The sequence below is a fragment of the Chiroxiphia lanceolata genome, chromosome 3, assembly GCF_009829145.1.
Source record: "Chiroxiphia lanceolata isolate bChiLan1 chromosome 3, bChiLan1.pri, whole genome shotgun sequence".
Taxonomy (NCBI): domain Eukaryota; kingdom Metazoa; phylum Chordata; class Aves; order Passeriformes; family Pipridae; genus Chiroxiphia; species Chiroxiphia lanceolata.
In genome coordinates, this window is record NC_045639.1 from 90,289,633 (window position 1) to 90,314,267 (window position 24,635).

A 24,635-nucleotide genomic window follows, 5' to 3' on the forward strand; every position below is an offset into this window, starting at 1 on the left:
CAGGTCAAAGAAATGCTTCTTGTTTAAGCTGAAAAAAACCCATTTTCTTTAGGAAGCAACTCTAACACATTTTTAGTTCCTATTGATTTAATTTCTAAGTTTATCAAAACTAACAGAAATAGATGTCCAAAATCTGATCCTATTAATATTACTGGGAAAACAGATTGGCTTTGACTTCATTAGTGTAAATGAAAGCACTACAATTTGTGGACCAGGATCTTACATGGATTAGAAAGTGACACTCCTGAGTTAGGCTACTTTCTTAAGTGGAGATGCTCAGTTTCTATGACTTTATTTTAAAACAGATTCTAGTCCTGAATTTGTACTTCTGTGGTCCCAAATCACTGTGAAGGCAGGATAAGCTTATGCATTTTAAGGCTCTGCCTTACTTGAGGGATTTTTTTTTAAACACAGTGCAGGTGGCATAGTCCAAGGGAAAGTAATCGCAAATAATCTTGTCACAAGGACAACTCTACTGCTTTGAGGCAGCAAGAGAATCAATGACCTTGAGAAGCTTGTCTGAAAATGGCATATGTAGTGTGAAGGCTTTGAATGGGTGTAGTGGATAAAGGCCGATGTTGGATTTGCAAATAAGTAGCACAATATTGTGAACTAACCTCACTTCATCCATTTTTATATGAAGGATGTTAATACTCTTGACTATATTTAAAAGTTTTAAAGAAGGAAGGAGACTTTTCTTCTGCTCCTCACCTTGCCACACATCTCCCTTGACCTATGGAAAATTTGTGCTTCAGCTTCTCCAACTGCAAAATAATCAGATGTATCTAATATTTATACAACTTTCAGGTCCTTCACTAGGAGGTTTTCGTAGCAGTAAATCACTCTCAAAGAGCCACTTCATCAAACAAGGTCACTGAGGGAGAAATTAGTCACAGCAATATCTTGACAATGTGCTGTGATCCTCATGTTTCTAGCTTACAAGCCACCAGTGTCTGTTTATCATCACATGCATTCTTTTAACATTGTGTCCAAGAGCCAAAATCCCTCTCTGTGCCTGGAGATACTCCTTGTGTAAATATCTGTATTGTCCTTGGTACAACTCCATGGCCAAATTTTCTCCTGCTTTAAATCTTTGTGGCTCCAGTGACTCCAGTGGAGCTGCATTAATTCTCACAAGTACGTAATTTGTTTCTGCATCGTTTTCTCCTTTGCTCCATGGTTGCTGGGGGAGCAGCTGAGCAATGCTTTCCACATGCCAGGGGAAGGGGCAGGGAAAGCACTTGGACATGGGGCTACTTGCTTTATGGGTTCTGTTGCGTGAAGTCTTAAACAGCATCTCCTGCTGACTTGGCTTCAAGTTTTTGAAATTCATTACTACATATAAAGTTTAAATAAATTTGATGTACCAACCTGGGGGAGCTGTAAAGGGTAATCCAGTAACAACTAGAGTGGGACAGAAAATGTTCCTCATCATTTAGAGTTTCACAGCATTTGCAATACTTTGGAAAACTGTGACTTTTGAATTAGGAGTGGAAAAAAGTTCAAACAATGTGAATAATATCATGTCAGCATTACTTGAACAATAGTTTTAGATTTTTTTAGACTGGAAACATTTAATTTCAGTTTCTCAAGTGTTTTATATGATAGAAAAAAAAATCAAACCGAAGTGAAACAGTTAACTTTTCATAAACAAAAATTTAGCCAACCAAACCTTATATATTTCGACATTTTTTTTGTGTTTTAGTTTCCCATGCTTTCTTACTTCTTAGTTATACCAAATTTTGACATTTTGATGTTCTTTGCAAAATGTTCTTGAAAAATCTATAGCACCAGCTCAGGATCATCAGAATTTGACCTCTTATCGGTCAGTTAAAATAATGGCTAAAATCAGTTAATGATCTGAAACAAAAAAACAAGAATGTGACTGAGACCCCAGTGCATTTTATTGAATGCTTGCTTCATTTTATTGGGTAACCAGTAGCAGGAACATTGGGTTATTTTGTTGATTAGATATACTAAAGCTCCTGATAGAGTTGCACCTTTTCTCTCACCTTTTCCTGTGACAGAAATCATCCTGCAGCTATTTGTCTACAGTTACTCACAGCATTTAAACTAACTCCCTTCCTCTCTTTTTTCCCCTTTCAAAAGCTTTACTGTGGGTTTCTTTTTCTCATTTCCCTGTCTCTTTTTGTCAGTATGTTTTTGAGAGAGGTTTATAAACCACAATAGTGTTTGCATTGTTGCCTGAAGTCATGACACAAACAAAAAGTAGGAAAATAGATAGTCTCATCTGCAGCCTCTGAATTTGCCTCGTAGAACACCATAGATACATTTTCAGTCACCTGTAAAATCTTTTTAAGGCAAAAGTTCAAGAATTGCCCTGGATTTTCACCTCTGCTTCACACACCAAAAACCTTAGCATTTGTTACTCCTCCCAAAGGCAACACTTTACATTTACAATACTCTCAGCTTGTGGATTGGCAGGTTTACAGATGAACTGCCTTTTGGCAGTACCGTATTTCATGGTATAGTTAATGTTCCACTCCAGAGCTGTACAAAGCCTAAAAGTGAACACAAATTATTTAAGAAAAATTACTTTAGATTTTTGTTTTCTCTGTTACCACAAGGTATAAAATATCCCTCAAATGTAGAATCCTGATCGCATGTCAGAAGTGGCACGTAATTAAGTAGAACAAGCAATTCCATCTGCACAGTGCAAAAATATTTGCTTGCTGCTGTTGTCCTCTATTCTCTCTTCTTCCTACCTGCATGATGCCTTAATATGTTGCTGTAATGCATAAGTGTAGCCCTTATGCTCTGTTGATAGTCAGAGATGTCCAGACTCTTGTGTATTTAAAGTGACACAGCAGGTACACAGTGAAGACTAGCAAAGCTGTTATTTGTGTGAGTTGAGATTATCCATAAAGGGAAATGTAGTCTGATCCACCACCACTTTTCCTGCCTCTTGCAGGACTTGAGCTGGTCCACCTCTACCTAAGGTCCTGCCAGGCGCAAATTCCAGTGCAGAGGGGATCGATGTGCCAACACAAGTAGCGACACTGGAACAAGTAGTCCTAACAGAAATCAGACCTTGGGGGAGTAACAAACCCTATCAATGGCAAATAACGTCAGATAAAACTTTAGAAAGAAAAATCTAAATCTCAGATTTGTTGCATAATGTGGCCCAAACTGTTTATATTTTGGACCTAATTCTTCTGGCGGGAATATTTGAGTCACTGCCCAAACGTTCACTTGCTAAGACAGAGAAGCAAATTGCAAAACTTAAGACCTCTGACTTAAGGTGCCAGTAAATATTTGAAAATAAGCACACAAAAATTGAATGCTGATGAAACAAATGTGGGTAAAATAACTTTCAAGTAGCCTGGATATCTCCTGGTACTGTTGCCAAAGAGTAACAAAAATGTAGGAACATTCAGGCAGGAAATTGAAAGTAGTCAGAACTTTTCTCGTATTAAAGCCATGACTGTTTTGCTTTCCTTTCAGCTTAGCAGGACACAGGGTTCAATGAAATTAAGTAATAATTTGTATCCAGCTCTCTTGCACTGTATCTCTCTCAAGGTGCTATTTCACTTAACCACCCCTGTCTTCTGTATAAAAAAAAACTTTTCAAGAAATAAAAAATTAAACAGATAATTCATAAGTCTTGTTCCTGGGTGGTCTCCCCTCTGTGCCCAGGTAGTAAACCTTTTCTAATGGTAGACACTGCATAACCTACTAGACAAGTAAGGCTGTGTCATAGCTTGTGCATATGACTGTCTTTAGTATGAAGAGATGCTGTATTGGTACCTTGCAACAAACTGAAATAAACAGGCCTGTTTATTTCACTGCAGAAAACATGGAGAATGATTTCTAAATGAAAGTCCGTAAATGTCTGAGTTTGTTTAGAAACAAAGAGTCATTTTCCTGCACAAAGTTACAGTGTGTCTTGTGCTGAGGACCTAAAGTAATGCATAGGTTGTTCTCTGTATAATTGCAAGAGTTTTGTTTATTTGAAGGTAAAAATTATCACTGTTTTCGTTTAAGAGCAATGGGCACAGTATATCTTTGGGTCTATAATCAAAATGAAGTACCATGGTTTATCTCTTCATGAAAAAGAAACTCTTTGCAAACTACTACAGATACATCAGTTATTAGAGATCTGTTTTGAACGAATTAACAAACTTACCAGTGATCAGTCCTTATCCTGCTCATCTCTATTTGGAAGGAATTTATTTTGGTAAGGATTATAATGTGGGAATGCTACCTTGTGTTCACTAAATCCTTTAGAATGGCTAATTATGTGAATAGACAGGTTTCTGACATTTTGCTTTAGATACATGACCTTTTATCTGACCAGTACAGAGGTGTGAAAAAAAAAAGGTGTGCTTAACTTTCCTTCAGTCATTGTACTGAGCGTTTTTCGAAGATATACCATAGGGACAACAGGTAAAAACTTCATCTAACTTTAAAATTTTTTGTGGTTATCAGGACAGAGAGCAGAAATACATTATAAAGCAGAAATGCATATAGTCTTGTGGTTATCTTATTAGTTTCAAGTTATTCAAAGAAAACAAAAGAATTCTGAAAACTTCATAAGTTGTAAATCAATATATATTAGTGATGGCAGCCTCTACCACAAAATATATTTAAATAAATATTTTTCATAAATTAATTGCAAGATAAAATATTTTTATGACTATAGCTTTTATAGTTGGAACTCTTATCTGTTATCTCAAAAAAAGTATATATCTAGAAATTTAATATGATGAGTATTTTAAGATTATTTGTGTTTTTCTATTTAGCAGAGACTGATCCTCCATTCCTACTTTTTCTTCCCGAGCTTCATCCCCTTTCTTGTATTACTAAGAGAGGTATTAAAATTCTTCATTATAATTCAGAATAATAATCAGTTTTTGTCTGATTTGCTGTTCAGAAGAGTTCTTTTATTATATTTCTATTCCATAATGATGCAGAGCTGTAGGAATTAGATCTATTCTGCATGAGTGAATGTGTAGGGGTATCGGCAAACACCCAGAATAATTTTATGGGTTGTCATGGGGTTTGTTATGGAAATAAACAAAAGCTCTTGGATGAAGAAATGGGTTCATTAAAAACTGAGTGCTAAAACTGGGGTAAACATGGATTTCTGTTGTGAATGTGTCAATAGCTGTTTTTGATTGCAAGTGGGCATCATGAGCACATCACTGCCAAGATATGTGCATGGGAGTTACAGGCACAGAGTGGCTCATCTTCCCATCAGAGCTGGTGGCCAGCTGCCTTCCACACTAACAGCAATGTCCTGGCAAGCTCCCAGAGAAGGTGCACATACAGCGTGTCATGGAAAATTGGGGTAAGGGGGGAGAGGAAGGAAATATTTCTGTGAGTTCTGTGTGAGGAGAGAAGTCATAAGCCTTTTTGAATAGATAATGATGGAAAACAGTATAATGGGAAAATAGTGAAAATAGGGAAAAATAATGTAGAGAAAGGGAATTGTTAATTACCTCAATGGGGGTCATGTAACTGTTTCCTTCCATATGCATATTAGCTGCTGCTGCCATTTCTTCTACGTGCTTTTGTCTGCCAACAGGAATCTCTTTTGCTTTACCCAGACTGGCATTCACTTTGCTTTTGTGCAGATCCCTTCTTCTGGAAATTCAGAAATTGGAGAGAGTACAGATTATTCCTTTGTGGAAAAGGTAAAGAATGATCTCATTCAGAGGATATCCCTTGATTTCCTTACAGGTGTTAATTCCAACCCAATCCAAGCAAACCAAGGACTGTTAATATGTCTTAAATGCATGCTTGAGTAGATGCATAGACAATGAGTCTACAGTTGAGTAGATTCATAAACAATATAACGGTTTGTGATTGGCTATGGAGTGATTTATATTTTGGTTAAACTGTTAGGGAGTCTTTTTTTAAGATATGAGGTGGAGAATTCAATCTCTAATTTGACAGTGTGTGAAATAATTAGACACCCTCAATATTAAAATGTGTGGTATTTTTTTTAATTCAAATGTGTCTGGGTTTGATTTTTTTGGTTTTGATTTTTTTGACCCATTTTAAAATCTGCTCTCACCACTACAATAGAAACTATATCTATGTCATATATAAAGGTAAACATCATCTTCAGGTTCTTTCCTGTTTATACATCCAAATATAAGATTTTCTTCTTGGCCACTGCTCTGCAAGTTCAGTTATTTGCCCAAATTAGATTCTGAAATTAATTTAAATGCCATTTATTTTCAGGTTTCAATCTTCACAATTATAAGGATTGTCTGTATTCTGTGTTTCAGGGTAATACATTTCCTTTATAAATACAAACACTTTTAATATGAACAGGAATATACTTAAATGTAACTACTAAAATACATTTTTTTTCACCTTTAAAGGGCATATGTTTGGCAAATGATGTCACACAGTGTACTCTGTCTTATATTACAATCTACTAAATCTGCCTAAAAACTATATTATGAAAGCATTTTCACAGATTTTTTTCTAAAATGTAAGAAAAAGAATTCTGTGAGAACTTTTAAGAATCAAAATAAGAGCCCACAGAGACCTGCACCAGCAAGTACTAATGGAAGTGCTACAAGGTTAATACAGCTGGTGGTAGTGCTCCATTGCCATGTTTCATTCATGCATATTATTTGGTTGTATATTTTATTGCTGGTTACAGAACACATCTGAAAGTGACAGTGATGAAGTTGATGGCAACAATATATGTGGTTTCAGAAAGAAAAAGGGAATCAAAGGTCCTACAAAGTATGTTCCTCCTTTAGAAAATGAGAAGATGGAGCTGTCCCGCACCTCAAAAATCCCAGATCCTTGTCCCCTTAAAGGAACCACTGGTTGCTCAGAACCACCATCAGACCAGCCTCTCCAAAACCCCACTACCTTTCCTCCAGTACAAAAGGACAGAGGGGGTGATGACAGTTCCAATTCTGGCAGTGCTGTGAAAGAAGACACATCTGGAGAAACACAAGAAACCCAAGAAAATGCTGACACTGGGAAAAAAATAGTGGGAAAAATGCAGGAGGAAATAGATACAGCAGCTCAGATGAAGCAGCCCACGGGCATACAGCCTGCAAGGAGTGCAGGGAAAGGTGGCTGCACAGAGGCAGTGCAGAGGGAAAGGGGCAGTGAGCAGGTGGGGGCTAAGCCAGAAGAACAGGGTGGTATGGAAGAAAAAGTTGTAAAGTTTCATGTGACAAAGATGGGCTCCCTGGGTGGTGCTGTATCCACACAAGGAAACAATATTGCTGAGTCCTTCACAGGGGCACCTGGCATTTCTAAACAAAGTCTACAAGAGTTGAAAAACCTGCTGAGTGAAGGTCCTCTGCCTTCTCATGGACCCTATTTCTGTGGCAAGGCAGGTGGCACTTTTACTCAGAAAAATTTGAAACCCTGGGAGAAAGCAGCTGACAAACAGGGCCAACCCTTTGAGACTTTTAGTCCCCATTTTGGAGAGGACAAGCAAAAGTATTACAGCTTCCACAAGCAGGGAGTGGGGCAGCAGAGCAAAAGTCTCCTGATCCTCAGCTCTGCCGGCTCTGATCAGCAGCAACCAGTGGGAAGCAACGTGGATCAACTTATTCTGGGACTACCGGCAGCTTCTACACCTGCAGAAAACTCAACACCTGAGATTCAGTTTGACTCCTCCACAGGCAACGCTGGTAAGGATATTTAAACATCACCTACTCTCCTGCTAAAGAAAATCCTCCTGTTGTTTTGTGGTGTTTTGTTAATCTGCAAACTTGAGTCAGAGCTAGTGCATGAGAGAACTGACACCTGTGGTTTCTGTGTGATCAGGATGGATTGGAAGTTGTGTTCTACATCTGTGATGCTTTTTTTTTTTTAAAGCAAAGTATTTATAAAGCCCAACTGCCTGCCAAAAACTGCCATGCAGAAGTGGTCGTGTATTTTTTTCACTAAAAGTGAAATATTTCCTCATTTAAACTGAGTGCAGGCAGAATTTCCCAAAAGTCTGCTAGACACTGCAAAACTCTGATGGCATCTGGGTTTCTTAAAATTTCTTTTTTTGTTAACATTTCCAGCAGCAGAAATTGCTCCCTAATAGGGATGATGTTTTCAATTATTTGTCCTGTTAGAGAACTGGAGTGCAAAAACATCTCATATAAATTATAGGGGAAGAAAAGCAAATGAAGCAGAGAACTCCCCCTTATTTTCATGCGGTTCAATAAGTTCATTTTGGAAGTGTTTATAGAGACAATTGCTACTAATAAGCTGTGATTTCTTTGAAAGTGTAAAAGCTATACTTCTGGGCTAGCTGGATCAGCAAACTGAAAGCTATTATTAACTGTGATGATGCAATGGGCTTGAGCAGTTTGTTGTTCTGTTTCCAGGAAGCCCACAAAAACCAGTTTGCTAGTTGAATAGATATCAGATGAATACATTTCCATAAGCATCAATCTGAGGTCATACTATTATCTTTCCAGAACGGATATCTTACCTTCTGACTTATCTCACTAATACAAGAAATACTAATCTCTTCATTGATAAAATGCTTCATCCATCATTAACTACGTAATAAAAGAAAATATTAGAAATTAAATGTTTCCAATTATATTAATTTATTCTGATTTTTCTCAAGTCCCCTGTCAGATGGGCAGAACCATTGCTGTACATATTCTGAAAACAGACAATTTGAACATATCAATTGTTCTTGCTACAGTAGGATTTCTCAGTAGACATTCTGTGTTACCCAGTTTGAACAAGTCTAAATACGATACACGTGAACAATATTAGTTGTAACTCAGGGCACTGCATGAGAAATATAAAGCTTTGAAAAAATATTTCACACTCGAACCACTCTTTATTCGTATCTATTAGAATAAAGAGGTTTGAGGATTATTGTTCAGCCTACACTTGATGCTGTTCCCTTTCCACACTACACTGGTTTTCACATTGCTGAAAGGTTAGCAAAATGCATTGTCACATTTAGGTTATGACTGTTTTCTCATTGTCTACAAAACCAGCAAAATATTTCAATACATAGGAATTCTTTGTCATAGCATCATTTACAAGATACAGGGAGCTGATGAGATTAATTGTAGATTCCACTGGGAGATTTCAACCCAGCTTTAGCCACTAACATGAAGTAGCTAATCCAAATTTATCACCTAGTCAGTAAAGTACGTCTTCAAAGATATACTGGAAGTTGATGAGAAATTGACCTCTGGAGGTGGGGGTATCTTTCCACTCAGGGAAAGAAGTCCTGTGATGATTAATTAAAATTGTTTGTCTAACTCTGAGATGCCTAAAGCTACCTGGGGTTAATCCTACTCTGTATCACTGGTGGCAGCAATGACTGTAAGGGAACTACAGATGAGAACTAAATATGAAGGGAAATGGGAGAAAACTATTTTTCTCATCAAAAACGCATTAAAAATAAAAAAGTTTGGATTCTCATGAGGCTTGGGTTCCATTTGACTTTGACCAACAAGTTGTAGGGCTTACTATGCCTTTTTCACTCATAAATGGAATGCACAGAAATAGTTTCTTAATAAGAAATGAATGTGTTCAAAATTTAATTTTCATTGAATAGATTCAGTAACTTAATTGAAGAGAAGAAAGTTTTAGATGAAATTTTGCACTCTTTAATGAGCCTTTGCATAAACAGTATTTCATTGCTGCCAGCGATAATTTATTAAGATTGATAAGATCAAGTCCTAAATATTTTATTTTTATAACTAAAACATTATGTTAAATATTTCAGTTAACAAAGTGCCTGAAGTCTTGAATCTAAAGATATCTTAACACTGAGTAGATCCGAAATACAACCTCTTACAATTTTCAAGTTCTCAAACATTTGAACTTGCTCAAATCAGAAGACTTAATCCAAAATGTTGGGAAAAATTACAAGAGGTTGTATTTGAGATCCACTCAGTGTTGAGATATGGCCAAAACAGGAATATACTATGGTTGTAAAAGTACACAGCTCAGGACAATCTCTAGAGATCAGCAGCAGAGTGGTTGAAACCTAGCTGAGCGTCAATGATTGAGAGTACTTCAGAGAATTGATATACAGCCATGCTAGTTACAGAGTTAACATCTCTCTAAAATAATAAATCCCTACATTTTTCCCAAAATTCTAATTGAAAGATGTGGAAATATTGCTGCATGTGCATTTTGTTCATTTCTTGTCAGCTCTTTTGTAAAATAAGTGCATGGATGTGTGAAAAATATTAGAAAAGAGGTAGATAGGTCAGATATTTGGGTCAGTATGAAAAATGTTACTTGGGCAGTGTCAGAGAAATTGGAACTGAAGCTAAAGATAAAATTCTTTTAATCTAAAGATGTTTTCTGTGGAAACATAGAAGGTAACACATGTAGCTAATTAGGTGAATATACTAACTGCCCTAACATGGATTTAGGAATTTTATTTGCCTAAGTGCCTATATCTGATAATGATATGCACTTCTGCAAATTGGTACATAGTAATTAATGACCAGGTGCTTCTTAAGCTGTTCTGTGTTTGCATTCTTGGGAGACAAAGAGGAAGGATTCCAAACAGTATAGAATAATATGAAATTTCATTAATATAATATAACACTTCATAGTAATTACATGCACATGGACATGAATGTATGCATGTGCTATATGTATAGCATATATAGCACATAAGGTAACTGTATATTGACCTCTCTGAACTCAGATCTTATTGCATGTTGCTCTGCATGCTACTAAATTAGAATATTAATACCATGGCAGCCAGAGAGGAGGCAAAAGGACATAACTCTATTCGAGCAATGTGAAGTATCCAAGGATCATGATACACCATACACTTGGTGTGTCATTCCCCTCTGTCACAGTGTTATATACCAGAGACTGCAGATGGTTTTGGCAACCACATGCACTGGGTATGGTCAGAGTGACCTACAGAGCCTGGTGTCATCACACAGGCTGAGGAGAAAATATGACAAACATGGGATCAGAAACTGCTTGAGAGAGAGGGAAATTTCTGAAGAAAGAAGATACGTCTTAGCTATGGCTGCAGGCACCAGTAGCTACCTAGTGACTGTTGAAATTTCAAGTGAACAGTAAAGGAAGGTTTGAATGCTTCAAGAATCACATGAAGTGTTATGTGATTGCTGACCCCAAACACTAAGTTTCTTTTCTAACTTGTCTTTTTAAAGGAAAGCATATCAAGAAGACACAGGCTGTATTTCATACTTAAGAGTGGATTTCATTAGTCCTACAAGCTCTTAGAGCAGCTCTTTTTCTTTAAAGCAAACCAAAACTCTTAAGTCCTTTATCTTCCATACCAACAGCTGAAATCTTCCTGTTCTCTGACTCCGTATGATTTTCCATTTGTCCTCTTAACGTATGCAAAGCAAAAATGCTCAAATAGGACTTCCATCCAAACTTTCAGATCTATTTTGTCGCCTTTCAGGTGAGATTCAACTCATCTATCTCTGGTATCTGGAGTAAGCTCATCATCCCATGATTCTTTGCGAGAAAAGTTTATTCAGACAGTAATTCTTCCCACCCTTTGGAGATGCTTACTTTCTTTATAGTAATAGTGAAAGGTTACAAAAAGAGTTAGCTTAGACCTAATGTAAGTGAAATGCATTTTCTGCTTCATTTCTCTGCCAGCTGCCTCTCCTTCTACAACATATTCAAAAAGAGTTTAGTTCTTACCTTTAATACTCTGCAAAATATCTCCCCTAGATAACCTTACTTCACATTCAGCAAATTTTTCTCTTTCATTCTGGAAGTGTTTAAAGCCAGGTGAGATGGGGCTTTGAGTGTCCTGCTCTAGTGGAATGTGTTCCTGCCCATGGAAGGGAAACTGGAACTAAATGATCTTTAAGGTTCCTTTCAACCCAAACTATTCTGTGATTCTATATTTCTCACTTGATTTGTTTAAATTAGGTCAATTATTCTTAGGCCAAAGGGGGTTTCCTAGTTTGTATTATTTTATACCTCAGTTCATGCAATTTTGCTCAATGATTCCTTCCTCAAATCCAAAATTTCTGTTTGAGTTTGAAGACAGATATGCCAGTGTAGATTCATCATATTCAGGATTATTAGTTAAGTAGTTCCATTGGATATTACCTTAATTTTCTTTCACCTGCACATTTTGCTTTCAACTAATCCTGCCTAAGTAAAATATTTTCTAACTTTTCTATAAAACTATGATGATTTCCTTATTCAGTACAGAAGAACCGTTTCTACAAAAGACCCTGGAATGTAAAAAAATGTAGGTTATTTATTTTATCTTTCATCTATTGAGAAGTAAAAACTGACTTTGCATTTGATTCTTGACAGTGTATCCCCTCTGAGAAGCTAAGTCATTTTGTTGTCATTCAGACTGGAAAGAATAATTCATGGATGATTGAAGCTGTATGTTGGTCTCTAAATTAGCTATAAAACTCAGGACAAATGTAAGCTTCTCCATGGTCAAATGAGTAAAAACTCTACTTTGCAGTTAAGTTCAAAAAAGAAAGCAGACTCATGAGACAAAGAAACAGATGGAAAAAACCATTGAAAGTATCACTTAAAAGAGATCTGGGAAACATTTTTAGTGTCTCCCATGCTTTGGGAATTTCTGGTATGCTTATGTATTTATTTCCCTGTTAAGGGTCTTCTAGGGGAGTAAAATACAAGGTAGGAAACAATCTTTTATGTACTTTACTACAGAAATCAAATCAGTAAATATTTTCAGTGAAACTTTTTTTAGGTGAAAAAGAAATATAAATTGCTTGTTTTCAGCTGAGAATGCTTCTGATCACTGTTCACGTCAATAGTGCATTCAAATGCAACCCAGTACTCATGTCTACTTGCCATGTCAAAAACCAGATGGGAATAGAAAAGTAGCAGTAAGAAAGATACCTAATATAGGAAAAGCTGTCATATAAGGTTTGAGATATAGAAGTGGTTAATGTTTGAAGGCGAAGGTGAGAACAGTAAGTAACATGGTGTACAAACCAAGAAAATTGGCTATTCTTAAAAATACAAACCAGAGTTCTATAAGGAAGAGCAGATGTATTTAAATTAGTTCTGACAGGAATTTCCATAGAATTTAGAAGAGTGTAGATATGTGATTACCCTGTGGGACTCATTGCTAGTGAATATCATGCACTATTATATCATGAATGAATATCATCATGTCTATTTTTATAAAGGGATTCGATACAGATCATCAGAGCACCCTGTGTTAGATTTCTGAGAATGGAGAAGAAATTAAAACAAATTTAGGTATTAACCCTCCTACTTCTAACCACAAGACCATTTTTTTAGTCAGGAACTGCAAACCTCATTTTCTTTAGACAGATTATTTTGCAAAGAATACTGTGCCTTTCCTGTTAACTGGTGCCTTTAGCTGGTGCCAAAGTCAGCTCTAGAATGATGAAACCCTGCCTTGACTGGCATAGCAATTTCAACACTTGCAAATGTTTCTGTTTCCCTGCCTCTCCGAGACAGTAACAGGTACCACAAAGTGCCACAGAGCACAGGGAGGACACTCTGACACTGTGTAGGACTCTGGCCTGCCCAAGCTGTGTCATGGGGCAGGAGAAGGCTGCAAAGCATCTTATCAGGAGGAAGCAGATCTGGCACAGCTGGTGCTGCTAGAGAGGCAGCAGGAGGAAGAGACTGGGGGAGAACTGATAGAAACGTCTCCTTCACCAACACATGATTTGTATCTGGAGTCTACTTGCTGGTATCTGCTGTTATTGCCTTATGTTCCTTTGGTGGTCTTGTTTCTCAGTGAAGAGTTTACAGTATCACTACATTTGTTAAGACAGCCTGTGCCTGTGGTTGTCCAGTCCCCTGGCAACGTGCATCATGTTCTTTTTATTTCATTTTCAATTTGACACAGTCACCTCTTCTAGAGCTGAGAAATTGTTTGATTTTGTTGTGGTGTGATTTAATAAGGGACCATGGGAAAGGATTCCTTTGTACAAAGAGAAAATGAGGGATTGATCTGGGATGCGCACTTTCTTCTGTTGTGGCATTTTTATGTTGCTGAGAAGGGAATGCTGTGTCAACTATTTGCCCTACTCCCATGTCAACTGCTGTCAGCAATCTGAGTGATTTCAACTTTAATAATATAAGAATGGCACCATTTCTCTGCTAGAAATAATAATAATAATAATAATTTTTATATTTTTAGAATTTTTGGTAATATTTTTAGTTTTGTGTTATTAATATGTTTTAAATAAGTGGAGATATGTTGTTTGCATTTGTAGATATTTTGTACTAATTACAATAGCAGCAGGAATAATACTAATTATTTCACAGTGGTAACCTAAATGGAAATACAGATAGAACCATAGGCAAAAAAACATCAAGTTCTTTTCTGTGTCCTGATGATTTGGTGTAGATATCTAAGGATCTGCTTAAAGAAAGATGGTCTGTCTGGATTTTTATTTGATTTTTAAAATGAAAATTTGAACAAAAATCTGAGCATCTTGTTGAATTAAATGTTTCCATAAGTAGATTTTCTGAAATTAAAAGGAAAGTACCATTATTTCTAAAGGTTCAGAAAGCTAGGGAAACAGTTCTACTTATGAAGAAAATTCTCACTCATAACAATATAAGACTTCAAGACTGTGATTCTAAATCAACTAGGCCTGCCAAATACTTGCTTATTTGCTACCTTATCTACCAGTAACTACTGGATAATAATTATATGAACTGGATAAAGACAGAGTACTCAGTTCCCCACTATACCTTTCCAAACTTTAATAATAATTGGCTTCATGGATGTAGTTTGACAGCGATATATTTAGTGGCTACCAAAAAATTTTGGGTCCTGTGCTGGATAAAAGTAAATAGTCAGTAATTATTCACTAATTATTACTTAAGAAACAAATCCCCTTTCATATTTCCAAAATCAATCAGAGATATTAAGTCATGATGATATTTTTAGCTATCTTACAATTTACAGAAACTTATTGTTTCAATGGGAAAGGTAATCTGCAAATAATATAAAAGATGAGCTCTAAAAATTACGTGAAGCCTGCATGGCTGTTTCCATTGATTCTAAAAGATTTTGGATAAAGGCTCTTGTAAATGAATAAGCATCTCTCTTTTGACTAGTGGGGGGTCTAGACTTGTGTACAGACTTATTTTAGAATAATACTAGACCAATATATACAATTTAGACTCATCATTTAAAAAGATACATCTGTAATCATAACGAGTCCAACTGAAGAAGACAAATTCTTACTTCTTCAGTTAATAATTTTGCTTTGTTCACATTCTTTAAAAACATTACTTTATAGGAATTTTCTGTTAATTTCTGTTAGTTCATATAATGTAATTATGTATTTATGTATTTAGTCAAATAACTTTAGTCTGAGGACAACATATATATATATAAAATTTGGAAAATCACCTACAATTGGTAGATGTTTAAATTAAGTACATTTGTAGCTTTATTTTTTAAATAAATGTATGCATCATTAATATGAACTCACATCACATTTATGTTTTTCTTGAGTACTGATTTATATAATTTATATGTCTTAGGAATATTGATTTAAATAATTAATTGGATAAAAATTTAAGTTGCTGTTTTTCATGATTTATGTGTTTTTACTTGAAAAATATTTGTTCAGTAGATGGAAATTTAACAGGCCACATTTAAAGAAATTTTAGGAAATACTTGCAAAATTTACATCAAAAATTGACTGATTTCAAATGTTACCAGCCAAACTTTATCTTGAATAATACAAAGACATAAAAATCTCAGTGTGACAGGTGGTAGGCAGAAAATGTCTACCATCTTTGCAGAGGAAATTAAACATGTATAGAATAAGGGATTGAGCACTGCTTTTCCAAAGGCAAGACCCTCAGATTTCTGTCCCTGGAGTTCTAGAAAACTCCTCTTGATATAAACTGTGGAAAGATTTTCAGAATCTTTAAAAATTCTGTTAATCTATTAAACAGCCACAGTTTATTAGCTGTTAATAAACTTCGAGATAATGATCATGTTCATAAAGAGGTCAAATCTAGTAAGTCTTTCCAAAGTGAAAGATGTCACAAAGAGAAATGGACGTGACAAAATTCTTTCCTTGCTTTTACCTATTCAATTTTTACTCTGTTTTCCTATTTACTTAAAATTTTGTTCTGTGCTTTCACCTGCCATTTGTCAGGGAGCACTGTTCTTACTTAACCTCTTCTTACTTTATTGGCCTAAAGTATCCTCCTTGCCATCTGAAACTGGAGGATGCTCCAGTAATGTTCAAAGTCTGAGAAGTCTATGACTGTGGATGAGTTTACTGCCTTCTCAGGGAATAATCTGACAGCCTTGTTTTGGGCCAGCTAGGGAGCCTTCTTACAGCCTCACAGCTGTCAGTCCCACTTGCCCCAAAGGAGAGGTCAAAAAGATGTGATTGTGCCTGCTGGCCAGCGCTAAAGGAGATTTTCTCTAGTTCAGGTAATTTTCTACTGGAGAGATTAGGATTGCTCCCACCAACCTTCAGAGTGCCTCAGCATCAAGCTTTAAAATTCTGCTTGAAGGGTGGTGATGAATGACTGCTGATGGTGATCTTCCACTGTGGATTTGAAAGATCTGCAAAAATTCTTCTGATCAAATCCTCAGGAAGAATGGAGGACTTTTCTACCAGAAATGTAGAAAGAAATATTTTTTTTTACATTTTTTTATGTCTCATGTAAAATTTTACACTTGGTCTGTTTCATTTATTGTATAGAGTGAAAATTAATACCTTATGGAGTTTAACTTGAGTAATAACAATACATAGATACTCAAAAGAGAAGTAGACTGAGAAATAGAGAGGTTGGTGAAAGGAAGTTACAGTGCCCAGTTCTCTGTTCCATTATGGAAGTTATACTCAGACTTTCATGTCAAGAAGTTTATATGGTCCTACAACTGCTGTAAAGCAGTTAAGAAGACAACTCCATACTAGAAAATTCATAAATGCATAAACTTCCCTTAAAAATTGCTGCCTGCAGTGAAGGAGACTACGGTCCTCCTCAGGAGGTCGCAAGAAGGGTTTAGTAGAAGACAGGTGCCCTTTTTGCCATGCTTTTGTAACCATACAGTTTACAAAGTCATTGAAGAAACATAGCATCTGTATTCTGTCAGTTTTCAGCAGGAAATAGGTATCCAGTTGCTATTAGTGCTCCTAAAAACACTCAACAAACCAGTTGAGGTATCCCTCAGAAATTCCTGGGTTTACCACATGTTCTCTTCTCAACTTGAAAAAAAATTCAAGTTACAGGCCATTCCAAAAAATAAGGGATTTTATACAGGTTGTCCGGGAAAAATGTATGTGTTTATTTACAAAACTGTTTCATCATCCACAGTTTTTTCTAGTTTTTGATTTTACACTCCATGCCACTATTTCCCACTATTTTTAGGAGAACAACCTGTATTTCCAGTGTTCATTATTTTGTTTGATGTGAACATTTCTCTTCACTTATAGCATTCAACAGAGACCCTGATGTAAACGGCCTTGGAAGTTCAACTCTCCTTCACCTGTTCTCTCATATTGAATTTATTAAGCAGCAGATGGCCAGGGACAACGTGCAGTTTGTCAGATTTGAATCAATAGACCTCCATGGTGTGTCAAGATCAAAGAATGTTCCTTCTCGATTTTTTCATGTAAGTTTTTTGGTTTCTTGCTGTACCTTTTTGTGTTTTCATGCCCTCATGCTTTAATTATATTTTTTCCATAGTGCAGGCAGCAGCTCAAACTTAGAACAAATTATCTGTTCCCTCCACTTGCCCATGTTCCCAAATTATCTAGGCTTCTTTCATCATTACAGTAATCTATTCCTCTGTTCCACCAAATAGTAATCTAATTAAATGAGACTGGTAATTTCAGTTCTTTGGAGTTCTCATAATCTCTTCCCTCAGAATTATCATCTCAGGTTCAATGCATTATAAAAGGTTTGGTTTACTGAACGGCAGTAAATTGCAAAAAGAAAGAAGTAAACACTGAAAGAAAGAAAATGACTGAATGAAAATCATTCTCATGTATGAGAAATTTTATAGCTGTCATGAGCATAGGAAAATAGCATTGAGTTGCATGATGACTTAGCAGCAATATTTGCCATAGTAATGATTCAGGAAATAAGAATCAAATTAGGAAGCAATCCTCACCATGTGTATCCTTGATCGATCAGGCTTTTCAGTATATTGCTTCTGTGGTACTTCATGTGCATAACTGCATTATACTTTCACTCACATATTACTATGAATATTTTAAACTTTACTGAGTGATTGCAAAAAAAATATGAACAAGAAGAGATGAAGAACACTCTTGTTTCAAGTTCCTTCTGAAGCCTAAGCTGTGTTTTCATTATTTCCCTTTTAGATATTACCAAACTGCAATTGTGTCATCTACATATCATTTGCTCTCTCTGATGCAATTTGGATTTTATCAAAATAAACTTTTTCTCAGCCATTTTAGTTCTTGTGAAGGGTTGTACATTAATTGCTGCTTCTCTTTCAGTTGCTATGTCAAAATGCAAATGTCTAGATCAGCTTGTTCAAAGACAGCTTTTGTGTTGACCTTTCTTATGGTCTGAACAAATTGGAGCTGTGACTATGTAAATTTTTTTACACTAAAACAGTGTGTATGTGTACACACATGCACACATACGCATATGTAAAGAGCAATTTTTGGGGTATCAGTTAGGTGTTTGGAGGAAACAGTGAAAACACATTTTCACTGCCAAATGGACAGCTTAGACATCTTGGAGCAGAATTCACCACAGTGTGCAGTTTTGGTTATGGTTGTCCCACAGGGAGAATTGGTACTGTTGACTACCACCTACTTAAGAGATGACAGACTTCATTCAATCATTCAGTAATACTAAAAGAAGCTACCATATGCAGCTAGAACTATTTCAACAATTTTCCGTCTGGATAGGCAAAATGTGATTTTTTTCAGTTCTGAGCTTGCCCCTTTCTATGTTTATTCTCATCTGCTCACTCAAATGGCAATCCTTTCACTTAGAGGAATAAAGATAGGATGTAAACATGAGCCAAATTTCGCTTGATGGAACTTGACATAACTTTTTCATCAGCTAAATATTTGAATGTAAGGTAAGTTGTAAAGGTGTTTGTTTGAAAATAGACAAACCTTTGTTGGGATTCTATCTGCATTTCATTTGCATCAGTTGAAGCTTTCTGTTCAAATGGAGAAGAAAATATCATTATGAGTTTTTCTCACTTGGAAGTGCTTTCTTTGCATTTTATCCCAAACTTTTAAAGTCCAGAAAGTAAGATTTTCCTGTTAAATGTTGCAGCTGGAAAATGCTGAGGTACGTGTTGTGGCATTTAAAGAGAAGTTACGGTCTGAATTCATATCTCCATGAATCTTGTGTAATGACTTAGGTCTACGCGAAGAAAATGCTCAGAGGAGGTAGAAGCAAAATAGACTAACTATAGATAGAAGTTTGACTTGCAAAATTTGCACCTAAGTGGTGAAACCCATAATTACATAAAGACTATGCAAGATAGGTGTTTAACTTTAGTTTAACTAAAACTAATGTTTTAGTACTTTATGGAAATTTAAAAAATTATCGTTAGGGTAATTGATGCCACAGTTTTCATACCAATCTTGCAGAAACTTGTTCTGCTTTATAATGATGTAGTAACTGGCTCTTACCTTCCACTTTAGTGATCGCTGCATTTTAGTGTTCTTTTAAGAAAAATACTGTTGTTCTTGCTGAGAGTCTGAGTTTTACATATTTTACATATATAAAAATACCACTGAGCTCTTTTGGTAATATGTCATTCTGCTCTGTGTTTAGGAAAAAGCAATTCATGGTGTTGCCATGCCCAGAAGTTATCTTGAGCTGACGCTGAATCCTAAAGATAATGAATTAGATTACATAAATGCAACCAATTTTAATTGTGACATAATTCTGAATCCTGATTTATCAACGTTTCGAATACTACCCTGGACTGAGCAGACTGCAAGAGTGATATGTGATTCCTTCACTGTGCTGGGCAACCCGCTAATGACCTCACCGAGGCACATTGCCAAGAAACAGCTGAGCCAGCTTCAGGACAATGGTTTTTCTCTGCAGTCTGCATTCACTTATGAATTTTGTATTTATGGTATTACTGAGGTTGTAAATTCAAAGACAATATCCTTTCCTGCAGCTACAATACTAAATAACCATGACCAGACTTTCATTCAGGAGCTCATTGAAGGAATGTATTATGCTGGTGCCAACATTGAAAGCTTTTCTTCTTCCAGTGGGCCTGGGCAAATGGAGATCACTTTTCATCCAGCATTTGGCATAGATGCTGCTGACAGTGCCTTCACATTTAGAACAGGCATTAAAGAGGTGGCTAAGAAGTATAACTATGTAGCTAGCTTTTTCTCAGAATCAGGATTCTACAATTCAGGGGCTCTGTCACATAGCCTATGGGATTTGAATGGCCAGAAGAATTTGTTTTCTGCTGGTTATGGAGTTGAGGAGCTAACAGAGCTTGGAAAAAATTGGTTATCAGGTCTCTTGGCACACACAGCAGCTATCAGCTGCTTGATGGCTCCTACCACCAGTTGCCGTAAGCCTTATTCCAAATACAGTAAAGAATCAAAAGAGACTGTAAATGCAAAATGGGCATATAATGATAACAGTTGTGCCTTTAATGTCAAATGTCATGGTGGAAAAGGCACTCACATAGAGAATAAATTAAGTTCTGCTGCAGCAAACCCATACCTAGTCCTTGCTGCTACTATTGCTGCAGGTCTAGATGGAGTAAAGAGGGGACTTAGGTATGATGATATGCTCGAAGAAGAAAATCACACTGGTGATCTGAAACATTCCTCAGTCCCTCTGAAACTAGAAGACGCTCTTGTTGCACTAGAGAAAGACTCCTGCATTAAGGAAGCATTAGGTGAAACTTTTATCCGATACTTTGTTGCCATGAAACATTATGAGTTAGAAACTGAAGAAATGGATAGTGAAAGGAATAAATGCCTGGGGTATTTTATTTAGAAGGAGCATTCTTTTGTAGTGGTGCTGTGTAAATGCATACAGTGAATGGCTAAGATTCCTGAAATTAGTAAATATATTTAAAAATGGGGGGTTTAATGATTTGGTATTTTTTTCCCCCTCCTTTGTATATTACATGGTGATTACACCTTATTGTCCTTGTAAATTCATGGTAGTGCAAAGCTGATATATTAATGAAATAACATTAACAGGCTTTTAAAAAACAGGTGGGTTTTTTTGAACAGACCTGCTGTTGGAAAGAAAAAAAGAGAAGGTGAAATGGAGAATAGCAACTATACAACTGCAACACTCCATAATGTGCAGAAAAGTGGAAGTAACGGAGATAGTGAAGGAAGTGAGGTTTATAACTGAGGAAGGAGGGGAATTTCTTGTTCAGCATGGTTGTGGGATTTATCCCAGCTTGTTCAGTAGCTGATAGGTTGCTAAATCAGAAGAATCTGAGTTTCATTTAAAACATAGGCTAGAACAATGAACATAGTAGAGAGAAGGGCAAAGAACTTAAACTGCAGAACCTGAGAGCCATTAATCAGTATCTTAGTGGGCATAAATAAAAAAGGCACAAAGGATTATAAAATAATCTATACATCATGAATTCTACTGCTGAATGAAATTCACAAGAATTACAGTTAATAAAGATACCAAAAGAAATCAAATGGTGGCTTGAAGAGGGAATAATTCATAGAAAGGCAGCAGTGTCACGCCACTGTGCAATAAAAAATGAACTAGTATTTTGTTTGTTTTGATAGTTAATGGGTTAATTCAGAGCTGAATGGCAAATGAGGAAAAAAAGGGTAGAGAAGGTAGAGAATTTAGAGCTTAAACTGTGCTTTATTGGAAAACTTGATTTTATCAGGCATAAAGAAGATGACTGTGAAGAACGGGACAGAAAGAGGTTAAAACCAGAAAGAAAGAGTGAAGATGCACATTCAGAGACTGACAAACTGTGGTTAAAACAGAGGAAGAGAAGACCCACCCTAAAATTAAAAATGACAGCTGGTGTAGAGAAAAATAATTTATTTGGAATGGCAAGAGGTGGGATTTAAATTTAATCTTTGTTTTTGTTACTGTTGCTGCTGTCTTCCTTTATTATTAAAGATAAACCTTGTTTCATACCCCACTTCCACATTAACAGTGATTTCTGATGTTCTTTATCTTGTCACAGTATTTTGATCTATGTGTAGGACTTTGTGAGCAAAAAGGTTTGGTCATCAACGGAATGAAAAAAAGATTCAGTCAATGCCTCTGTCAATTTGCAGAACTAGGAAAGTCTGAACAGAAATGTGATAGTTGCCTACTGATGGATCTTCCACTTTTCCCCTACATAGTATTGTACTTGAAATGTAACACGTGGTGTGCTAAAGCTTTTTGTGTGATTCCAAAGAAGAACTCATTTTATACTCAGGTGGCAAGAGGAAATAAATAATTTAAGGAAACACGATGAATAAATTCCCTTGTCTCAATCTGTGATTGGTGTGTGGATTTGCTTCTCCCTCTTACCTGCCCCTTTTTTGCATGCCCCAGATTGGGGCTGTTTTTGTTTGATACATGCTGATTTGCATTGGCCAGGTCTAGTCAAACAGAACTTCCCATTCTGAAAAAAATGCTTCTCTTTTGCAGCATTGGCACTTCTTCAGGGGCTTTGGAAATCTGTCTTCTGTCTTCTCATTCTGTTTATTTCCCACTTTCATTTTCACAAACTTTTGGCAGAAGACAAACATAAAAATTATTTCCTTGCTCAGACAGCCTGCTTACCATATTCATTATTTAGTCCCAGCAGTCACACAGATTAATACCTATTCCTAGTTTTGGGTTTATAAGACATTTTGTCACTTGTCATGGATTTATATTTATCTGTCAGTGTGTATAGTCACTTTTAAAGAGATAATATATAATGAACTCCTATAACTGAATATAATTAACACAAAGTTTATTACATACACTACATGTATTATCCATATTGTTTTCTTATCATAGCATTGAAGAAATAACATCAGACCTAAACCTCTTGCTGTATATGTCCAACTACCTGATTAGATTCATAGAAAGCCATTATTTGTAAACAAAAAAAATCCAACTCTCTAGACCAGATTTTTACATGTTATTTTATAGCAAGATAAGGTAAATCAATAAGTCTACATGTAGTACTCAATGACATAGACTCTAAAAAGACAGTGACTATATGATTAAATGGATTAAATGTTTCTGGAAAAAAGATACTTTTTTTTTTTAACTAGAAAGTTCACAAATGCAGTTTGAAGCTGGTGTATCCCAAATTTTGGTCAATATGTTGTTCAATACTGTTTCCCAAATATATTCTATATAATAAAAATAAAATAACTCCAACTCTGTGGATAAACAAAAACCCATTACTTTCAATATAAGCAGTTATGAAATTTTAAAGTTGCGTGCATCTCCAACCAAATTTTTATACATATTCCTTAGAAAGGCAATAAGAAAAAGATAACTACTTGGTACTGCTCTACTGAAGTTAATTGCTGTTGACTGTCGTATCACTAACATTTCGTCCTCAAGTGCTGTCTGAAAATACTCTTCACTGTTCTGCAGGTCTGAGATCCGTGTCTAGAGCATTGCTAATTAGATAATGTAAACATGTGCAGTGTCATAAATTTTAAAAAAAAAGACATTTCAGATCTGTACTTTTGCATAAGATCCTGATGATTTTCCGGGATCATAGAATCATAGAACCGTAGAATGGTTTGAGTTGAAAGGAATCTTAACCATCATCTAATTCCAAACCTCTTGTTATGGGAGAGGTACCTTCCACTAGACTGGGTTTACTTGGAGCCCTATCCAACCTGATTTTGAACGCTTCCAGGGATGGAGCATTCACATTTCTCTGAGCAACCTATTCCAGTGCCTCACCACCCTCACAGAAAAGAATTTCTTCATAATATCTATTCTAACCCCTCTCAGTGTGATGCCATTCCACCATGTCCTTGTAAAAGGTCCCTCCCCAGCCTTCTTGTAAGCCCGGTTCAGGTACTAGAAGGGGCTATAAGGTCAGCCCAGAGCCTTCTCTTCTCCAGGCTGAACAGTCCCAACTCTCTCAGCCTGTCTGCATAGGAGAGGCAATCCATCCCTCTGATCATCTTCATGGCCTCTTCTGGACTTACTCTAAGAGATCCATGCCTATAGGCAGTGAAAAAATGAGGCTGCACACACCATGATTCTGTTTTCGATATTCTCCCCAGATCTCTTTCTGCCTTTCTGTTTTATTCATATTCTTTTTAAACAGCACCTGGTGGTGTCTTTTAGTTAACCAGAATTCCGAGGATCTTTCTAAACTGGTGTTTGATCCCACACATTCACGCTCATATCATGTTGTGACTGTTTTCAGCCATGAGAAAACCATGCAGATCATGCAGACTGTTAAGCAGTATTCAGCTCTGAGAACACAGCACTCTGTCAAAACACCAGTCGATCCTCCTTTGTTGGTTCTCATCAGCTAAATGCAAGTGTGGGGCTGACTCAGCTTGTTCCCACACATGCCTTTCTTACGTTGGAGGCCCCAGAGCTGGACACAACGCTCCAGGTGGGGTCTCATGAAAGCTAAATAAAGGGAGAGAATCACCTCCCTTGACCACTGGCCACGCTTCTTTTGATGCAGTCCAGGATGCAGTTGGCTTTCTGCACTGCAAGTGTAGGGTCATGTTGAGCTTCTCTTCAGCAAACAGCTC

General features: G+C 36.4%; 1 protein-coding gene across 2 annotated transcripts in view; it reads left to right on the plus strand.

Annotated features, from left to right (window-relative positions):
• The window catches only part of LGSN (lengsin, lens protein with glutamine synthetase domain), a 61,945-nt gene extending 39,570 nt beyond the window's left edge, over positions 1–22,375 (plus strand). For both annotated transcript variants that reach the window (XM_032682929.1, XM_032682930.1), the window contains 4 exons: positions 5,598–5,657; positions 6,641–7,637; positions 17,382–17,560; positions 19,720–22,375. In XM_032682929.1, the coding sequence (XP_032538820.1) occupies positions 5,598–5,657; positions 6,641–7,637; positions 17,382–17,560; positions 19,720–20,919 (2,436 nt within the window). In that variant the 3' untranslated portion in view covers positions 20,920–22,375. The remainder of the gene's footprint in view (positions 1–5,597; positions 5,658–6,640; positions 7,638–17,381; positions 17,561–19,719) is intronic.
• Positions 22,376–24,635: the final 2,260 nt, after the last annotated feature.